General features: G+C 47.4%; 1 protein-coding gene across 10 annotated transcripts in view; it reads right to left on the bottom strand.

Moving 5' to 3' along the window:
• Positions 1 to 13,007: 13,007 nt before the first annotated feature.
• Positions 13,008 to 20,187, bottom strand: part of NDST1 (N-deacetylase and N-sulfotransferase 1) — a 72,609-nt gene continuing 65,429 nt past the window's right edge. For all 10 annotated transcript variants that reach the window (XM_038005962.2, XM_038005952.2, XM_038005947.2 and 7 more), the window contains 2 exons: positions 19,306 to 19,408; positions 13,008 to 17,991 (listed from right to left, as the gene is read on the bottom strand). In XM_038005962.2, the coding sequence (XP_037861890.1) occupies positions 17,872 to 17,991; positions 19,306 to 19,408 (223 nt within the window). In that variant the 3' untranslated portion in view covers positions 13,008 to 17,871. The remainder of the gene's footprint in view (positions 17,992 to 19,305; positions 19,409 to 20,187) is intronic.

The following is a 20,187-nucleotide window of genomic DNA, read 5'->3' on the forward strand; positions in this document are numbered from 1 at the left end:
TCCATAAATCAATACACTAGGCCTAAATGCCTGTCATGTATCTGTCTGTAATATAACAAAACTATATCCTATGCGAGAACATAAACAAATGTTTATCTGTATTATAACCCCATACGTATTACATGTTTTATATCAGCCTCTTTAATGTTATGTTTCTAAATGTTTAATGACCATCTCTGGATATCTGTGATCAGAGAATCTATGGAGGCAAGTCAGGAAGACCTCCTGGGAGAAGGGAGACTTAAAGCCTATGAATTCAACAGGCAAGAAGAATGAGCCTCCAAAAAGGTTATAATGGAGGAGAAGGGAGGGATTTGAGTGTGAGGGGATTTATAGGGCTGTTGAGGGTCATCCAGGGAAGGGATCCATGTCCATCTTCCACCCTAGAAACAAAGCTCTGGCACGGGAGAGGGCAGGGAGAAAGCACACTGGACTGAAGTGACTAAGATTTGCCAGCCCCAGAAGCTCCCAAACCTGGTTACATAACAGGACTACCGGGGAACTTGGTAAACCACAGACTCTTGGGCCCTTCCCGGGGCTCCTGAATCAGAATCTAGGACAGTAGTGTCTGAATATTTGAATTTTTATTAATTCCCTGGTGAATTCTGAGGCTAGAAGTCTGTTACAGGTGGGTGTTTGGGAACCTCTGGCCCAGAGTTCTCAGTGTTTGTGGATTGGATGTAGGGCAGGAGGGTCACCCATGATTTTCACATCCTGTCCTGTGTCTGATCGACCAACACAGGGTACAGTCATTGCCAGGCAGCTGGTGCCACCCTATGCTTGGGGCCTGATGGGACTGGAGACCCCTGAGAAGCTCATCACCTAGTGAGGGGCCCAGACCCCCGTATCAGCCATCTGAGCTCAGTGCTGGATGTTGGAATCTTCTCAGGTGGCACAGCCCAAAGGGTGGATGCTGGAGGAGCCCAGAGGAGCGAAAGCAAACCCCTGAAAGCAGGACTAGGAAGGGGACCACATAAGGTTTTCTAGAGAAGATACCCTGAATGACGGAGAGGATTCGGGTGATAGAACAGGAAAGGAACAAACAGGCTAGGTGGAGGGGATGACGGAATCAAAAGCGAGAAGTGCAGATGCAGTAGAGGTAAAAAACATGTGGGGACCATTTTATGGTCATATGGTTTGTCAGGGGCTCTCTCTGTTGGGCACTGTGAAAAGGCAATGTGGTGAACAGCCTGGGCCAGGGGACCAGAGAGCACATCTCCCATGTCATAGGCAGCTGGCCCAAGGTCCCAAAGAAAAAGCCCAAGCCTGGGACTCCCCCATGTACCTGGAGGAGACTCTCCCCCTCCACCAGGCCCAGCCATGTGACTCTCCCAGTTCCCCCATCTGGGATCACATGAGGCAGGCATGGGCAGGGGAGAGTGGCAAGTTCCAACTCTGACCCCAAGATCAGAATCTCCTTTTCCAGAGGGGCCTCTGAAGCCAAGTCACCTCTGATCAAGGTCACATCTCCCCAAGCCAACTCAGTCCCAGTTGCCATTTCTACCCATACCCCTTCTTCACACTCTAAACATTTTCTATGTGATTATAAAAATAGTGAGTCGCCTGGGTATGGTGGCTCACACCTGTAATCCCACACTTTGGGAGGCTGAGGTGGGTGGATAACCTGAGGTCAGGAGTTCCAGACCAGCCTGGTCAACATGGCAAAACCCCACCTCTACAAAAAATACAAAAATGAGCCAGGTGTGGTGGCACATGCCTGTAGTCCCAGCTACTCGGAGAGGCTAAGCCAGGAGAATCACTTAAACCTGAGATGTGGAGGTTGCAGTCAGCTGAGATCGTGCCACTGCACTCCAGCCTGGGAGACAGAGTGAGACTCCATCTCAAAAACAAACAAAAAACAACAACAACAACAAAAACAGTAGAGTCAAACTGGAGACAAAAAAATACAAAACACAAAACCTCACTGAAAACAATTAAGGACAATATACATAAATGGAAAAAACATCCCGTGTTCGCAGAGTGGAAGATTTCATATTGTTAAGATCATAATACTACTCAAATTGATCAACAGATTTAACTCATCCCTATCAAAATCCCAGGTACATTTTTTGCAGAAATTGACAAGTCGATACAAAAATTCACAAAGAAATGCAAAGAACTCAAAACAGCCAAAAATCATCTTGAAAAGGAAGAACAAATCTAGAAGACTCACACTTCTTGATTTCAATAATTACTACAAAGTTACAGTAATCAAGACTGCATGAAACTTGCTTGAGGATAGACAAACAGATCAATAAAATAGAATTGAGCATATGTGTACATACTTACATTTATGGTCAACTGATTTTTGACAAGGGTGCCATAACAATTCAATGGGGGAAAGAATAGTTTTTTAAATAAATGATGCTGGGACTACCAGATATCCACACACAAAAGACTGAAGTTGGACTCCTACCTCACGCCATATACAAAAATTAACTCAAAATGGATCAAAGACCTAATGAACTGTCTGATTAGAGTCTAGTATCCAGAACACATAAAAAGCTGTTACAACTCAACAACAAAAAGAGAAATGACCCAATTCGAAAATGGGCAAAAGACTTGAACCAACATTTCTCCAAAGAGACATATAAATGTCCATCAAATACATAAAAAGATAATCAACATCAGTAGTCATTAGGGAAATGCAAATCATAACCACAATGTGGTAACACTTCACATCCATTAGGATGGCTATAATTTTTTTTTAAATGGAAAATAAGACCAGGCTCACGCCTGTAATCTCAACACTTTGAGAGGCCGAGAGGGGAGGATCACTTGAGCCCAGGAGTTAGAGGCTGCAGTAAGCAATGATCATACCACTGCACTCCAGCCTGGGCAAGAGTGAAACACTATCTCTTTAATACTAATAATAAGGCCAGGCACATTGGCTCACGCCTGTAATCCCAGCACTTTGGGAGGCTGAGGTGGGCAGATCTCTTGAGCCCAGGAGTTTGAGACCAGCCTGGGCAACATGGCAAAACTCTGTCTCTACAAAAAATACAAATTTTCCGGGTATGGTGGTGCACAACTGTAGTCCCAGCTACTCAGGAGGCCAAGGTAGGAGGATCCCTTCAGCCTGAGGGGAGGAGGTTGCAGTGAGCCATAATCCCGTCACTGCACTCTCGCCTGGGCAACAGAATGAGACTCTGTCTCAAAAATAAATAAAATAAAGTGGAAAAAAAAAAACAAGTTTTGGCGAGGATGTGGAGAAATTGGAACCCTTGTATACTGCTGGTGGAAATGCAGAATGATTCAACTGCTGTGGCAAAAAGTTTGGTGACTCCTGAAAAAGTTAAACATAGAATTACCTTATGACCCAACATTTCCCTCCTACATCTATACCTAAAGGAATTTCAAACAGATACTTGTACATGAGTATTCACTGCAGTACTATTCACAATAGCCAAAAAGTGGAAACAACCCAATGTCCATCAACTAATGAATGGATAAACAAACATACCAATAATGGAATCGCAGTCAGTCATTAAAAATGAAGTATTAACACAAGCTACAACATAGATGAACCCTGAAAGCACACTGAGTGAAAGAAACCAGGCACAAAAGGCCACATATGGAAGGATTCCATTTATGGGAAATGTTCAGAATATGCAATTCATTGAAACAGAAAGTGGTTCAGTGTCTGCCAGGGCCTGAGAGAAGGGAAGAATGAGGAATGACCACTTCCTGCTATGAGGTTTCTTCTTGAGGTGATGAAATGTTCTGGAATTAGATAGTGGTGATGGTTGCACAATTTGCTAAAAACCACTGAATTATACACTTTAAAGTATTATTTTGTGTATGTAAATTATATTTCAATTTAAGAAAACAGAGCTGCCTTGAATGCCGTATATGTATTTTTATTGTGGTGAAATACATATAACATAAAATTTGCCATTTTAACCATTTTAAAGTGCACAATTTAGTGGCATTAGTACATTCACAATGTTACACAATCATCGCTACTATCTACTGTCAACATTCTCCATCACCCAAGGAGAAACTTTGTGCTCCTTAAGCAGTAACTCCCCAGCCTCCCTCTCCCCTCAGCCATGGTAACCTCTAACCTACTTCTTATCTCTATGAATTTGCCTATTCTAGATATTTAGTATAAAGGAAATCAGACAATATTCGTCTTTTTGTACGTCTGGCTTATTTTATTTCACATAATGTTTTCAAGGCTAATTTATGTTGTACCATATATCAGAATTTCTTCCTCCCTTTTTTGTGGTGGAATAATATTCCACTGTATTATATACCACATTTTATTGGCTCATTCATCTATTGATGGACATCTGTGGTCTTTCCAGCTTTTGGTTATTGTGAATACTGTTTAACCTTTTGATGAAACACTAAACTGTTTTCCATAGTAGCTGTATCATTTCACATTCCCACCAGCAATGTATAAGGGTTCCAATTTCTCCACATCCTCATCAAAACTTATTTTCCTTCAAAAAAAAAAAAAAAAAAAAATTATAGCCGGCCAGGTGTGGTGGCTCACGCCTATAATCCTAGCACTTTGGGAAGCCCAGGTGGGCAGATCACCTGAGGTCAGGGGTTCCAGACCAATCTGGCCAACATGGTGAAACCCCATCTCTACTAAAAATACAAAAATTAGCCTGGTCTGGTGGTGGATGCCTGTAATCCCAGCTGCTCAGGAGACTGAGGCAGGAGAATCACTTGAACTCGGGAGGCGGAGGTTGCAGTGAGCTAAGATCACACCACTGCACTCTAGCCTGGGTGACAGAGCAAGACTCCATCTCAAAAAAAAAAAAAAAAAAAAAAAAAAAAATACAGCCATTCTAGTAGATGAGAACTGGTTTTCATTTGCATTTCAGTAATGACGAACGTTTTCAGCACCTTTTCACGAGTGTGTTGGCCATTGTATGTCTTCTTTGGAGAAACATCCATTCAAGTCATTTTCCCATTTTTTAATTGGGTTGTTTGTCTTTTTGTTGTTGAGTTGTTCTTTATATTTTTTGGATATGAGGACCTTATAAGACATATGATTTGCAAATATTTTCTCCTGTTATGTGGATTGTCTCTTAACTCTCTTTATAGTATTCTTTCTTCTTTCTTTCTTTTTTGAGACAGGGTCTCACTCTGTCACCCAGGCTGAAGTGCAATGATGCAATCTTGGTTCACTGCAACCTCCTCTTCCCAGGCTGAAGGGGTCATCCCACCTCAGCCTCCCCAATAGCTGGGACCACAGGCACACCACCACGCCCAGCTAATTTTTGTAGTTTTTGTAGAGATGGGGTTTCACCATGATGCCCAGGCTGGTCTTGAACTTCTGGTCTCAGAAGTTCTGATATCACCTAGGTGATACACCCACCTAGGTCTCCCAAAGTGCCAGGATTACAGGTGTGAGACACGGTGCCTGGCCTTAATGGTGTCCTTTGACACACACAAGTCTTTTAAATTTTAATGAAGACAAATTTATCTTTTTTCCTTGTTGCCTGTGCTTTTCGTGTCATATTTAAGAAACCATTACCAAATTCAAGGTCATAGATATTTGCACCTATGTTTCTAATAGTTCTAAGTTTAGCTCTTAAATTTACATCTTTGATCAATTTTCACTTAGTCTTGGCTTATGGTGTATGGTAAGCGTTCGGCTTCATTCTTTTGCATGTGATATCCAGGTTGTGGAGCACTATTCTTTCTCCAGTGAAACTTCTTAGTACCCTTGTCAAAAATCAATTGGCAATAGATGTGAGGGCTTATTTCTGGGCTCTCAATTCTACCCCAGGGTCTACATGTCTATCCTATGCCAGTAGCACACTGTAATAATTACTGTAGATTTGCAGTAAGTTTTTTTGTTTTGTTTTGTTTTGTTTTTGAGACAGAGTCTCATTCTGTTGCCCAGGCTGGAGTGCAGTGGCATGATCTCAGCTCACTGCAACCTCTGCCTCCCGGGTTCAAGTGATTCTCCAGCCTCAGCCTCCCGAGTAGCTGGGACTACAGGCGCGTGCCACCATGTCCAGCTGATTTTTGCATTTTTAGTAGAGACGGGGTTTCACCGTGTTGGCCAGGCTGGTCTCAAACTCCCAATCTCAGATGATCCGCCCACCTCAGCCTCCCAAAGTGCTGGGATTACAGGTGTGAGCCACCATGCCTGGCCTGCAGTAAGTTCTGAAATCAGAAAGCATGAGTCCTGCAACTGTATCATTTTTTTTTCAAGATTGTTTTTGCTATTCTGGGTCTCTTGAAATTCCATGTGAATATTAGGAATTTTCATATTAGGAATCTTTTTTCATTTCTGGAAAAAAATCTGTTGGAATTTTGATAGGAATTGCAAAAAAAAAACTGTATATTCCTTGACAATATTGAGTCTTCTAATCAAACATGAGATGTCTTTCCATTCATTTAGATCTTTAATTTCTTCAAGTAATGTTTTAGTTTTCTGTATTCAAGTCTCTCACCTCCTTGATTAAATTATTCCTATATATTTTATTTTTATTTTTTATTATTATTATTATTTTGAGAAGGACTTTACCTCTTGTTGCCTAGGCTGGAGTGCAGCGGACGATCTTGGCTCACCACAATCTCCACCTACAGGGTTCAAGTGATTCTCCTGCCTCAGCCTCCCAAGTAGCTGGGATTACAGGCATGTTCCACCACACCTGGCTCATTTTGTACTGTTAGTAGAGATGGGGTTTCACCATGTTGGCCAGGCTGATCTCAAACTCCTGACCTTGGGTGATCCGCCCACCTCGGCCTCCCAAAGTTCTGGGATTACAGGCGGGAGCCACCACACCCAGCCTATATTTTATTCTTTTTGATGCTATCATAAGTAGAATTGTTTTCAAAACTTCCTTTTTGGATTGTTCATTATAGTGTATAGAAATTCAATGGATTTTGTGTATTGATTTTGTATCCTGAAATTTTACAAAATTCACTTATTAACTCTAACAGTTCGTGTATGCATATGAATTCTTTTGGGTTTTCTAGGCATTAAGATCATGTTATCTATAAGTAGAGATAGTATTACTTTTTCCTTTCCAATCTGATGCCTTTTGTTTTTTTCCTGCTTAATTGCTTTGGCTAGAACTTCCAGTATTGTGTTGAGTAGAAGTTTCTAATCTTAACTAGAAGTTATGAAAACAGACATCCTTGTCTTGTTCCTCATCCTAGGGGAAATGCTTTCAGTTTTTCACCATTAAGAATGATGTCATTTGAGCCCAGGAGTTCTAGACCAGTCTGGGCAACATGGCAAGACCCTGTCTCTACAACAAAAATAAAAAATTAGCCAGGCATGGCACGTGCCTGTAGTCCCAGCAATTTGGGAGGCTGAGGTGGGAGGATCGCTTGAGCCTGGGAGGTCAAGGCTGCAGTAAGCCACAATTGTGCCACTGCACTCCAGCCTGGGCAATGGAGCGAGATCCTGTCTCAAAAAAAAAAAAAAAAAAATTATGTTAGCTGTGAGTTTTTCACATATGGCATTTATCATGTTGAAAGAGTTCTTTTCTAGTACTAGTTTGTTAAGCGTTTATATCATGAAAGGGTGTTGAATTTTGTCAGACGCTTTTTCTGCATCGAGATGATCATGTGGTTTTCCCCCCCTTCATTCTTATAATGTGGTATATTACTTTGATTTTCATATGTTGAACAACCCTTGCATTCCTGGAATAAAACCCACTTGATCATGGCATATAATGTTTTTGTTTGTTTTGGTTTGTTTATTGACATGAAGTCTCACCTTATCACTCAGGCTGGAGTGCATTGTCGCAATCTTGGCTCATGGCAACCTCCGTCTACTGGGTTCAAGTGATTCTCCTGGCTCAGCCTCCTGAGCAGCTGGGATTACAGGTGTATGCTGCCATGTCTGGCTAATTTTTGTATTTTTAGTAGAGACAGGGTTTTGCCAAGTTGGCCAGGCTGGTCTTGAACTCCTGACCTCAGGTGATCCACCTGCCTCAGCCTCCCAAAGTGCTGGGATTACAGGCGTGAGCCACTGCGCCTGGCCTGCAATTTTCTTTTCTTGTAGAGTCTTAGTTTCAGTATCAAGGTAATGCTTGGCCTCACAGAATGAGTTGGGAGATGTTCTCTCCTCTTTAGATTTTTGGTAAGAGTTTAAGAGAAGGATTGATGTTAATTCTCCTTTAAATGGTTTGTAGAATTCACCGATGATGCCATCTGGTGGTGGGCTTTTCTTTGCTGGGCGTTTTTTGATTACCGATTTAATCTCCTGACTTGTTATAGGTCTATTCAGATTTTCTATTTCCTCTTGAGTCAGTTTTGGTCGTTTGTGTGCCTCTAAGAATTTGTCCATTGCATCTAGAGCATCTGATTTGTTAACATGCAGCTGCTTATAGCAGTCTCTCGTGTTCCTTGTTTTCCCGTGAAGTTGGTGTTGTGTGTGTGTGTTCTGAAGAGTCATTCTCAGTGCCCCAGATCACCCACCATTTCCATTTCAAGGTCCCAGGAAGAACAATCAAATGTAATGAGTTTCCACATTGACTGGGCCGCTTGACTCCTCAGCCCAGGACTGATCATCATCAGCCTCAGGACAAAGGTGGCAGTGCCACCCCCAGGCTCAGGTTCAGAAATGGGGTCTGTATATGTGTGATACCAGGAACTGGCAAAGACTTTACTGAGCACTCACTGTGTAGAAGGCTCCTGCTGAGGGCTTTCCAGACACTGTCTCTTCACTCCTCACAACATCTCTATCGCCTCAGTCCTGTAAGTATCCCCACTTCACGAAAGCAGAGACTGAGGCCCAGAGACATGAAGTACTTGACCAAGGTCACACAGCCAATACTGAGCCTGTATTTGAAACCAGATCTATCCAGCCGTGCATATTTTGACTACTGTGCTGTGCAGTCTATTCCTTCCCAAGGGAGAACACCCCAGAATGTGGCAAAGGCCAAAGAATTCAAGCTCCAGTTTCTACCCCCACTCCCTGAAAGGTGTAATAGAACAGAGTTTCTCCAAGTACCCATGCAGAGGAGCCCTCCATCTGCTGCCATGCAGAGCAACAAATACCCTCCACCCAAGTACCCACGTAGAGGAGCCCTGTGCTGCCATGCACAGCAGTAAATACCTTCCACCCACTGACCAGAGGCACCCACGGAAAAGCACAGTGCAGAACAGCCTGAGGGTACACACCAGCAGGGCATGCACGTGCACTCAACTGTTTGTATATGTAAAACAATTTCTGGAAAGATCCACAGAAACTGCTAATGGTGGTTTCCTCTGAGGAAGGGAGTTGGAGGACAAAGGTCAGGGAGTGGAAGGAGACTTGCTTCTCACACCATTCCGTTTGTAGTTCTGTTTTAGATTTGTAGGTGCACATACTTTTAGGCACCTTTAACAGCTTCCCAGGACCACCCAGTCCCCAGCCCTGAAAAGGGCAGGGCCAGGCTCAGTGAATTGTCCCCACTTGGCCTCATGGGCACTTCTCTATGCCAGGACACATTCTCAGCCTCAGGCCCAGGGGGCAGGACAGTCTAGTGGACTCCAAGCTGTGGAGTCTCATGGGCCAATGACTACCAGCTCTGTGATCCTGGTAGAGTTACTTAACCTCTCTGAACTGAAATTCCTCAAATATACAATGGGAATGATAATACCTACCTCAGAGGATTGTTATGAGGATTAAAAGAGGCCGGGCAAGGTGGCTGATGCCTGTAATTCCTGCGCTTTGGGAGGCTGAGGCAGGAGGATCACTTCAGGCCAGGAGTTCAAGACCAGCCTGGGCCACATAGCAAAACCCCATCTTTACAAAAAATACAAAAATTAGCCAGGCGTGGTGGTGCATGCCTGTAATACCAGCTACTCAGAAGGTGAGGTGGGAGAATGGCTTGAGCCCAGGAGCTTCGGGCTGCAGTGAACTGAGATCACTGCATTCCAACCTGGGTGACAGAGTGAGACACTGTCTCAAAAATAAATAAAAAATTTTAAAGATAGCACTTGATAAGCAGAGGGTCTGCCTGACACAGGATAAGAAATACTTTTTATTTATATTATTTAATTTATTGATATTAATATTGATAATATTACTGCCACACCACCATTAACCACCAGCCTGGGAGGCATTCACGCTGACTACACTGTGAGAGGCTGGGATAATAGTGCCCCCTGGTGGACACTTTTTGGACTGCATCTGATGAGTACCTATCATCTAGTACCATTAAAGAACAGGAGTCAAAATTCAGTTCCATTTCTTCCTTTTTATCCCTAAATACTAGGTTGGTGCAAAAGTAATTGCGGCAATTACTTGTAACTGCAAAAAACTAATAGCTCACATGTACTTCATTAGATACTCTTTTATAACAGTAAAATAATCAAAACCAGAAAATTGAACATCGGTTGAATAGTATTATCTAATCCACACAGTCCATCTTAACATTCTGCTAGGTGTCCCTGTGGTATCCTTTATAGCAAATTGTTTCATGGTCCGGGACCCTCCAGGGTCACACATGGCATTTGATTACCACATCTCTCCAGTATCCTTTAATCCTGAACCATTTCTCAGCTTTTCTGTACCTTTCATCACCTTGACATTGTTGGAGTTCAGGCCAGTTATTTTGCAAAATGGCCCTCAATACGGATGTGTCTGTCTGTTCCCCTTGGCTGGATTCATGTCCTGTGTTTTTGTTAGGAATCTCCCAGGTGTTGCACTGGGTCCTTCCCATTGCATCATATTGGGAGACACATGGTGTCAGTTTGTTCCAGCAATGGTGATATTAACCCTAGTTCCCCCGTCTGTCAGCTCAGGGAAGCCAAGCTCCCAGTACCAGAGAGGAGTTAAGACTGGCCTACTGTCACAGGAAAGTCAGGCTCCTCACTTCAGGGTCTTCACGAATGCTTAGGGCAAATGCAGCAAGGCAAGAAATTCATCACCGGCACCCTAGGCCTTCTCCAGACCTTAACTCCATAAGAGCTTAAGGGCTGGGTAAAGCCGTGTTGGCCTTCATCGCATGGTCGTGGAATTCTAGCTGCTTGGAGTCCCCCTTTCCGCTTTGTCCATTTCTGTTTTTCATTAAGACGTTTTCATTCCACAAATGATATGCAAATACATTATCCTTGTCTTATATATATTTCAGCCAAGGCTGAAGTCCCCTTTGAAAGTCCCCCTTCTCAGTCTTTCCTCCCCTACTAGCAGTTTGATGTGAGATACATATATCTACAACCCCAGGAAAAATACAAACTGTAGTGTTCTCTTTCCATGACGGTCACATTGTATAGGTCTGTCATAGAAATTTCCCCAGCAGGCCTTAGAGACTGAGCTCATTACTTTCAACTGAATCATCGTTACAGTGAATGGATACAACGGAGATCACCTAGCTGATCCCCTGTAGATGGACATCTAGGTTGTTCCCAGCATTTTGCTATTATGAAACACACTGCCCTACACACAAAATCCAGGCTTCTCCAAGGGAACTGCCCACCTCTAGAAGCCCGAACCACTCCTGGGGCACCAGATTTCCTGGGTGGACATCCCCGTGGGGAGTGAGGAGGGGCTGATGGGTTGCTATTCATTCAGCCTGTTAGAACTGCAGGAATTTTGGGACCTCTGGAAGCAACTGGGTTGGGTTTTCACAATGTGTTTCAAAAAATCCTAAGGTTCCAAGATAGGCTGAGAGACAGGGAGGAGGTGAGCTGGGAGGAGTCCAGAGCTTCACTCCCACTCCAACCAGAGAGCACCCCCACCTTAACCTGGTTTTCAATTAAGTGATTCTTTCAAAACAGAATCTCAGCTGTATTTAAATTCAAAAATCCCCGTTGCAGGCTGACCCCTCAGCTGGCACAATCACCCTTCTGCACCATGCCTCTTGATCTGCTCTTGCCCATGCAGCCCCCAGCTGTGTTCTTGCTGGTGAGGGCCACCCGACCCAAACCAAGCTCCCAGCTGACGAACTCCAAAGAGGGCTCTGCAGGTGCTGCCCTTGTGCCATCAGAGGTGGCATTGTGGTACATTCACTTTGAACATACTGGGTTCTGGGAAGCAGGACTGCCCAGCTGCGTCTCCAGCATGCCCCTCCTCTGCCCCTCAGAACCTGTGTACATTTCTGGGTACCGTCTCTGACATACATGGCGGCCTGATTCGGCGTTCCCAAACTTCCCTGAACACCAAAGAGTCTGTTAAAGTACACTGTGCTGAGTCCCACGTCAGAGGTCCTGAGTGAGCAGATTTTGGGGGAGCCCAGGAATGTATATTGTTTCAATCTTCCCAAGGGCATTCTGAAGGAGCAGGTCTGATCACCTGCACTGCAGACACTGGCCTGGGCCCCTACCTGTGATAACTCTCCTTCTCCAGGCAAATCTCGAGTCTGGCCCTCAATTAGGCTGTGAGGGCTTCAAAGTCATTTGTTTTACCCTACGTTTTCCTGAACAGTGGGGCTCTCCACATTAATTAGAACCCACAGGAACCATGGATCTGAGCCAGAGTTTCCCACTGTGAGCCCGAGTTACACTGGGCTGCCTCAGTGTACTGGAGGGCTCGTTAAAAACTCCTCAGTGTACTGGAGGGCTCCTTAAAGATGTTGGGCCCCATCCCACATCTGCTGGAGTTAAATCTCTGAAAGTGGACCTGGGAATCTGTATTTTTTAGGCAAGTTCTTCAAGAGAGGCCACAGAGTCCAACTCCCTCCATGCATCTAAAAGGTAAGGGAAATGGGATAAAACAGTAAAAGTGGCTTGCCCCCCAGCTACCATATACATTAGTAGCAGAAATGGTTCCAGCTCCCAAATCTCCTCTCGGTCCAGTGCCCGACCCCCAGGGCTTCTGTGCAATCCAGCTTGTCTGAGGGCTCATGATCTGAGATGCCCCCTGTGGCTGCCCCAGGATAGGCCTCTGCTCTATCTGGGAAATCTTCCATTCATAACCCAGTGGAAATGATCTGCACCGACCAAGTCACCATGTGCATATGTGAGTGCACACGTGTGGGCACGTGTGCATGCCTGAGGTGGCGGGGACAAGTGGGCTTTGGCCATGCATGCAAACACCCCTACTCCACCCTCCCCTGCAGGCCTTGCAAAAAGGTCAGACAGACAGGACCAAGGTGTACAAACAGAACCCCACTTTATTAGCAGTTAGTTCGAGATTGTACATTAATGGAGGAAGGTCTCACTTTTAACACAACCCAAAACGGCTGGTTCGAGAGCCCTCATCAGGCGAACTGGGTAGCACCCCCTCTCCCCCACTCTCCCCACCCCCCTACAAGGGAAGGAAACCTCTGCCTGCTTCCCCAATGTGCCCCCCACCCTCTCCAGTTGGCCCTCTCCTCTCCCAGGAAATGACATGAATTTCATGCACAAATTACAAAAGGAGCCCTCTTGCTAATAATAAAAGCTAACACAGTCATAGAAAAGCCTCTCCTCCCTCATTCTCCTCCACGGCCAGAAAGAGGAAGAAGAGTAGGAGGGATGAACTTCTTAGGATAAAATGCAGCCAGTTTCCCCCAGGTTCTTGGCATTGACCCCACACAAACCCTATGCCCGTTCCCTGGGGGAGCTGAAAACTCTCTGGCCGTCTGAGCTGGCAAGGGCAGCCAGCCCAGAGCTGTCAAGCCAGGAACCCAGTGTTGCCTCAAGGGCCTGGGCAGCAGGGGGTCTAGGCCCCCCTCATCCTCACATCAAGTAGAGCGGAGCTGCCTCCTTGGATGTGTGAAAACCCCTGCCGTGGCCCCTATCTGCTCATTCTACAGATGAAGAAATTGAGGGCCTGGGAGGAAGATGGTCAGGCAGTCACTAAATGCACCCTGCTGGGATGAAATTTCACAGCTCCTGCTGCCAGCCAGGGCTCTTCTCACACCACAGCTTGTGGGAGGCAGTTCCCCCGGTAGGCTTTTCCCTGCTGCGTCCCAGAGCCTGGCTCTGCTCCAGTGCACACAGACCATGGGCCTCCAGGAAATGAGAACCCTGGGACCCCAAAACAGAAAGAGAGAGACATATGATGTGTTTGGTGCCCTGCGGCCCATCCCCAGGGTCGATGGCCCAGCCTTCAGGCATGCAGCCTCCTCCTTCCAGAGCCCTGAGTCCTTCCTTCCGAGGCCCAGATACTGCGGCCTTCTCCAGGGAGCCTTTCCGGGCCCTCCCCAGAGCTCTTGCTCTAACTGCCCCTCTGCTGTTTTGGCACTTGGTACAGGTGACAGTGGAGGCGCACCTTAGGCAGAAGTGAAGCTGTCAAGCCAGCACAAAAGGCAAAGTCTCATGTAGCCTAAATTATCCTTGAAAGTACAGGGGATAGAAGAAGTGGTTATGTGACACCATGAGCAAACCAGCTGGCAAATTCAGAATTTGGGGCTTCAACAGGACAGCAGGCCGAGGGCCTCAAAAACAACATCATTTAAAACCTCAAAGTGAGCTGAGGGAAGACCTTTCAGCATTCAAAGGGGTTTTAGAAACATAGTTAGAAAATGCAGTGTGCACTGCGACTGGACGCTGACTCTACAACCAGACATAAGTTACCTGGGAAACAACCAGGGGGATTTGAACACAGATTGGATAGCAGACTTCTTGTCTGGGCTGTGATACTGGGCCAATGTGTAGGAGAATGCCCTAATGCTTAGGAGATGCAGGCTGAAGCTTTCAGGCCTCAAGTTTCATGGTGTTTGCAATGTACTTTTAAATTAGGACAGAGAAAATATATATGTACACAGACAGAGAAAAACAAATGTGGCAAAATGTTAATAATTTTAGATATAGATGCTGGGGAGTGGGCATTCATAATTAAATGTTTGGTAAAACATTTTTGTACTTGCTCTTGCCACTAACAAGCCAGTGGGCACAGCTCTGTGTTGGGACCACCAGCCTCTGCAGGTCAGCGCAGCAGTACTCCTTTGCTGGGAACAGATGGCTTCCTTAGCTGGGCCCAGAAGCACTGATTGCTCATCGGGGGACTCAGCAAAGGCCCATTTTTAAACTTCAGACTCATCCTCCAAGAAGCAGGACGCTCTACCACAGGAGGCTCCGGAACCCTGAATGACAGGCAACTGCAGGTGACACTCGCACCTGCACCCACCCTGGGGCAAAGGCTCACGGAGGGGACCACAGAATAGATGGTGGAGCCACCTGAACAATTTCAGCTATTTCTCTCTCCCTTTTTTTGGCCAAATGCTTAGAGTGAATTGGTGGACACTAAAGACTGGCCTCGCTTGCCCCACTCATCTGTGGCTTTCTCTTCTCGGGAGGGGGTGTCCGTGTACCCATTAGCTGACAGCCCCTCAGGCAGCTTATCTGCCTCTCCTTCTACCCCCCCATACCTGCAAGTCCCGGCAGTGTCTGGGCCTAGTGGGTCTTCAAGAAAGGTCTGTTAGTGGGAGGGGAGGTGGCAGCAGTGACCCAGGCAGACAGACTTAGAACACATGGCAGGTCCAGTCCCCAGGCTCGCAGAAGGGCCCAGGCAAAAATCCAGAAGATCTCTGTTGTCACAGGATTTCCAACTGCCTGCTCCTTCCCACAGCCAGAGGCAGAGAGAAGTGGAGCTCCTGCCCCAGGCCAGCCCACCTCTCCTGCCTTCCAGGCTCTGTGACAGAGGCCTCCAGGCCCAGAGGGTAGATTTCAGAACCTGGGAGCTGTAAGATCCTCACCCATCCCGCAGCCCGGTCCCCTCACTGACGGATGGGACTCTGGAAGTCACTGCCCCTCTCTAGGAGCCCCTGGCTCCATGGCATGGGCAAGTCTTCACGAGTGTACAAGCAGACATGCCACCCTGTCCTCAGACCCTTTGCTGCTCATCCCTGCTGGCCCAACAATGCCCAAGGTTCCCAGGCTTGCAGGCCCCATTGAGAGGCATGATGGAGACACTGCTCTGTACACCATGAAACCACCTGCAGCTGGTCCCACTCAGTGTCCAACTTCTTCATCCCAGCAGTGAACTGGAGAAAACGGAATCAGCTCAGAACAGACCCAGGCCCCCACAGGCTGGGGAAGGACCCCTCGCGGGAGAACACGACAGGGATGCAAACGCAGACCTCGGAATGAGAAGGTTCAAAGGCACCCTGGCTGGGAAGGAGTGGTTTGTCCCCATATCCTGGAATGACCATGGTGTGACGGAGGAAGGGACAGGAACCTGGCACAGAGTAGGGTCCCAAGGATGGGCTCAGAGGCAGTGTGGCATTGGAAGAGCACAACGGGACTTGAAACCGGGAGCCTTGGGTTCAATGCCCAGCCCTGCTCCCAGCTGTCTCCATGACATCGGCCAAGCAGGCCACCTCCGCTTTCTGGACCTGTTTCATACCCGTCAAAGGACCTTCCAGCCCCAAGATGCTAGAGTCTTCTGAATAAGACAAGGCTCTCTAGAAAGTATTTCCTGGGGGTCAGAGGGAAGCAGAATTTGGCAGTCAGAGGGGGCCAGGGAGAGGCACCTCAGCCTCAGTCACTTCACATTGTTATACGGGGTGGGGTAGGAGCAGACCCCAACCAGAAATCAGCCCAGAGATCCCACTGTCCACAAGGGGCCTGGAGACAGTTCTGTGGGCCCTGGTGGGCATTCCAGCTCTCAGGGCAGCTCCCAGCCTAGCACCATTGAGGGAGAGGGGGTGGGCCAGTTTTTGACCCCAGCTCTCCTAGCCCAGCACTGGCTGTTTCCTTTGGCCAAAATCCCCTCAGGGTTACCGGACTTCACGCAGCCCAATGTCCTGGAGAGAGCTGGTCTTCCCTGCGCATCTCACAACCTCTGTTCACCTGGGGTAGCCCCAGAGCAGCCATGGCACTGGGGAGGGCCCCTTCCTACTGTCTCCTCAGGCCCCAGGCCACTGAGGACACAGCCTCCCTCCCTGCCACCTCATTTCTAGCTCTAAGACAGAACGCCCCCTGAGACTGGGGCTTACCACCACTTTGTATGACTGAATTAAAAACAAACCCAACCAAAAAAAATAGAATATATATATATACACATTATATATATATATAACACAGTGCGACCCCAGCACCCAGGGTATAAACTCTGGCACCAAGAAAAAAAAAACCAAAATATTAAAATACTTTAGCTTCTTAGTATTTGGGAGGTTAAGGGGGTCTCTGGGAGCCCTCGGCCACAGGTGGCCGAGCAAAGCCACAGCCGGCAGTCTCGCCAGCTCATCCACGTCTGCCTGGGCCTGAGGCTGGGAGGGTGTGGGGACCGCATCTGTACATGGGAACATGTTACTGGCAGACCCCTGGCCTGCCTCAGTCTTTTACCACAGGAAACACCACACATGTCATATCCCAGGGAGAAGAAAGGGGTGCAGGTGGGGCCCAGAGAACTGGGCCCCATGGCAAGGCAGTGCCCCAAGGCCCCATGGGAAGCCTTGAGGATGGGGTGGATACTGTAGGAACCAGAGATTCTTTCCCCAGAACAGGAGGGTGAGATATGAAGGTAGGAACCAGATGTGGAGGCTGGGAGTCCTCTCGAGGTGGCCACCCTCCCATCCAGCCTAGGACTGACTCTGGGGACCCAGCTGGCCACTTGGAAGAGCCTGGCTCGAAACAGTAAGAGAAATGTCCAGTCTGTCTCCCCCCGCCAGGCTCTCCTCCCCTACAGCCTGGAGGACAGGGACATATGGCAGCGAATACTGAGGGGCACCCTGCGGAAGCAGGGAGTGATGGGTGACGAGAGGGGACGGTCGGCGGAACACAGTGAGGGACAGAAAAGAGCCTCGTGGACGCCCTCCTACCAGGAAGCGACCTCCCCAGGAGCGGCTGGGAACGGAATGGACCTCTGCTGGCGAGGGAGGTCCCGTAGGCCACAGACCCAGCGGTGGGTGCTCCGAGGCGCTTGCAGACCCACCTGGGTGCTCCCCCGGCCCCACTAGGCCTCCACAGAGTATTGCTCGTAAGTACGTGGCCGCCCGGGCCCAGCTTCCCACTCTGCAGGTCAGTCTGGCTCAGCGCGTGGCGGGACGTCCCGGCTGTCACAAACTTTCAGTCTGGCTGTGGTGGCCGCGGCTACCTGGTGTTCTGGAGGTCCTCTCGAAGCCAAGTGGGAAGTGTCTGGCCCATCTTGTACAGCAGCTTGGAGAGCTCGATGTTGTGGTCCCGGTAATAGTCCTTCAGGAAGGCTCGGGACTGTAACGGGAAGGAAAGCTCAGACCTTGCGTGCTGACTTAAGAGTGACCTCCTCTTTAAAATCACCATGCTCGGCCGGGCGCAGTGGCTCATGCCTGTAATCCCAGCACTTCGGGAGGCCAAGGCAGGTGGATTACCTGAGGTCAGGAGTTCAAGACCAGCCTGGCCAACATGGTGAAACCCCGTTTCTAGTAAAAATACAAAAATTAGCTGGGTGAGGTGGTGGGCACCTGTAATCCTAGCTACTCAGGAGGCTGAGGCAGGAGAATCTTTTGAATCCGGGAAGCGGAGGTTGCAGTGAGCCAAGATCACGCCATTGCACTCCAGCCTCAGTGACAAGAGCAAAACTGTGTCTCAAAAGAAAAAAAACAAACACCACGCCTCTGGCACCACCCTCTATACACTTCTTATTTATCCACAATATCCTTCTAAATGGTAGCCTCCAATCGGGAACTCCCAGTTGGCAGGAGCATCAAAATACATCTCACAAGGTCAAAATTCTTCTGATAGGGAGAGGAGACAGAATTAATCATCAAAACCCGAGGCAGGGCAGGGCCAGGCATAGTGGCTCACGCCTATAATACCAGCACCATGGGAGGCTGAGGCGGGAAGATCGATTGAGCCCAGGGGATCGAGGCTACAGTGAGCCGTGATCATGGCACTGCACTACAGCCTAGGCAACAGAACAAGACTCTGTCTCAAAAAAAAAAAAAAAACAGAAGGAGGAAATAACAAGACCCACAGTCTGTGACCTTTTTCCTATATATTTTTTAAAACTTCCCCCTATGTTTTTACACATGCTGTTCTTACCTACCCTCCCATTCCATAAGTCCAAATCCTATAAAATGGATCTCATCCTTCTAGGCGCAACTCCGGAGACCCCCATCCCTCCTTTAAGGAGCCTTTCTATCCCTCTCAGCTTTAAGTGACATTCCCCTGTTCTGAATTCCCATAGCACTCGTGTGTCCTCTCTGACTGCGCGCAGCACTCTCTGCCTGTATTCTACTCACTGGTGTTGGGACTCATCCCCCTCCAAGGCCAGGAATTCCTTGAAAGCAGAGAACATCTCTGGCTCATCGTCAAAACCCCACAGCACTCAGCCCTTAGTAGAAGGTAACCAACACTTGTTTGATGAAATCAGTTCTGACCCACCATGTCTCAGTCCCTGTTTCCTCCTCTTACAAATACTGTCCAAGAAATGCTAAGGCCATGAATGTGCTGAGTGCATGGTAAAGGGAAGAGAACCCCCCTCAACCCCATACAGGGATCCCTTATGCTTATGCAGATACCATAGGTAGTGCGTCCACCACTTACATCCAAGTCCATCTCGGGATATTTCCGGCCCTTGCTTTTGCCCAGACACTTGGTTTTTCCTCCTTCGAGCAGTTGGCACCAAAATCCTTTCTTTGGATCAAACCTGCGGAGGTGGGAAAGTCTCTGGATGGGAGCTGGCTCAGCCCACCCACTTCCCACCTTAAAGCTATGTTCATGGACCCCAGGAATGGCTGAGTCCAGGGAATCTACTGCTCCTGAACCCACAAGGACTGTCAGGGGCTGTGTGCCATCTGTGGGACCAAATGTGTCCTAGGCTACACTAAACGTGCCTGCCCTACTTCCCGGCAAAGGGCAGCTCACACACTCTGAGTCTTCTCTTCTCCAGCCCAAGCAGCCACAGTCCCTTCAGCAAGCTACTACGTGAACAGCTTCCCATCCTTCAATGTTCTGGGAAATCTTTTCTGAGCATTCTCAATGCTGAGTAACTTCTTTTTTTTTTTTTTTTTTTAAACCCAAGAAGCCTTCTTTACCGTAACCTCCCAGCGTCCATGGGGGAGGGGGGCATTTAATGGAGGTTCTTTTGCTTTTTAATAAATTTCGTCTTTATCAAAACATGCAGTATCCACAGCTACACTTAAGCATGCCTATCACTGGAGAGTTTCATTTTTTGGAGTAAACTTCAGAAATGACACAGCAAGACTGCCAACACCATCCTGTCGTCAAAGGCATTTTTGGGATATGAGATCCGAAGCTGTTATGAGAAGGGAGGAATACTGACATCAGAATTTAGATCAGGAACTATGAGGAGATCCTTGAGCATGAGGTCATCAAGAAAACAGAATTCCCATGAACAGCAGAGGAGAACAGAGACTTCTGAATGGGTCACAGGATAGATATAGACGATGGTGATGATATTGATGA

Source organism: Chlorocebus sabaeus, chromosome 23, assembly GCF_047675955.1.
Source record: "Chlorocebus sabaeus isolate Y175 chromosome 23, mChlSab1.0.hap1, whole genome shotgun sequence".
In the NCBI taxonomy this organism is placed as follows: domain Eukaryota; kingdom Metazoa; phylum Chordata; class Mammalia; order Primates; family Cercopithecidae; genus Chlorocebus; species Chlorocebus sabaeus.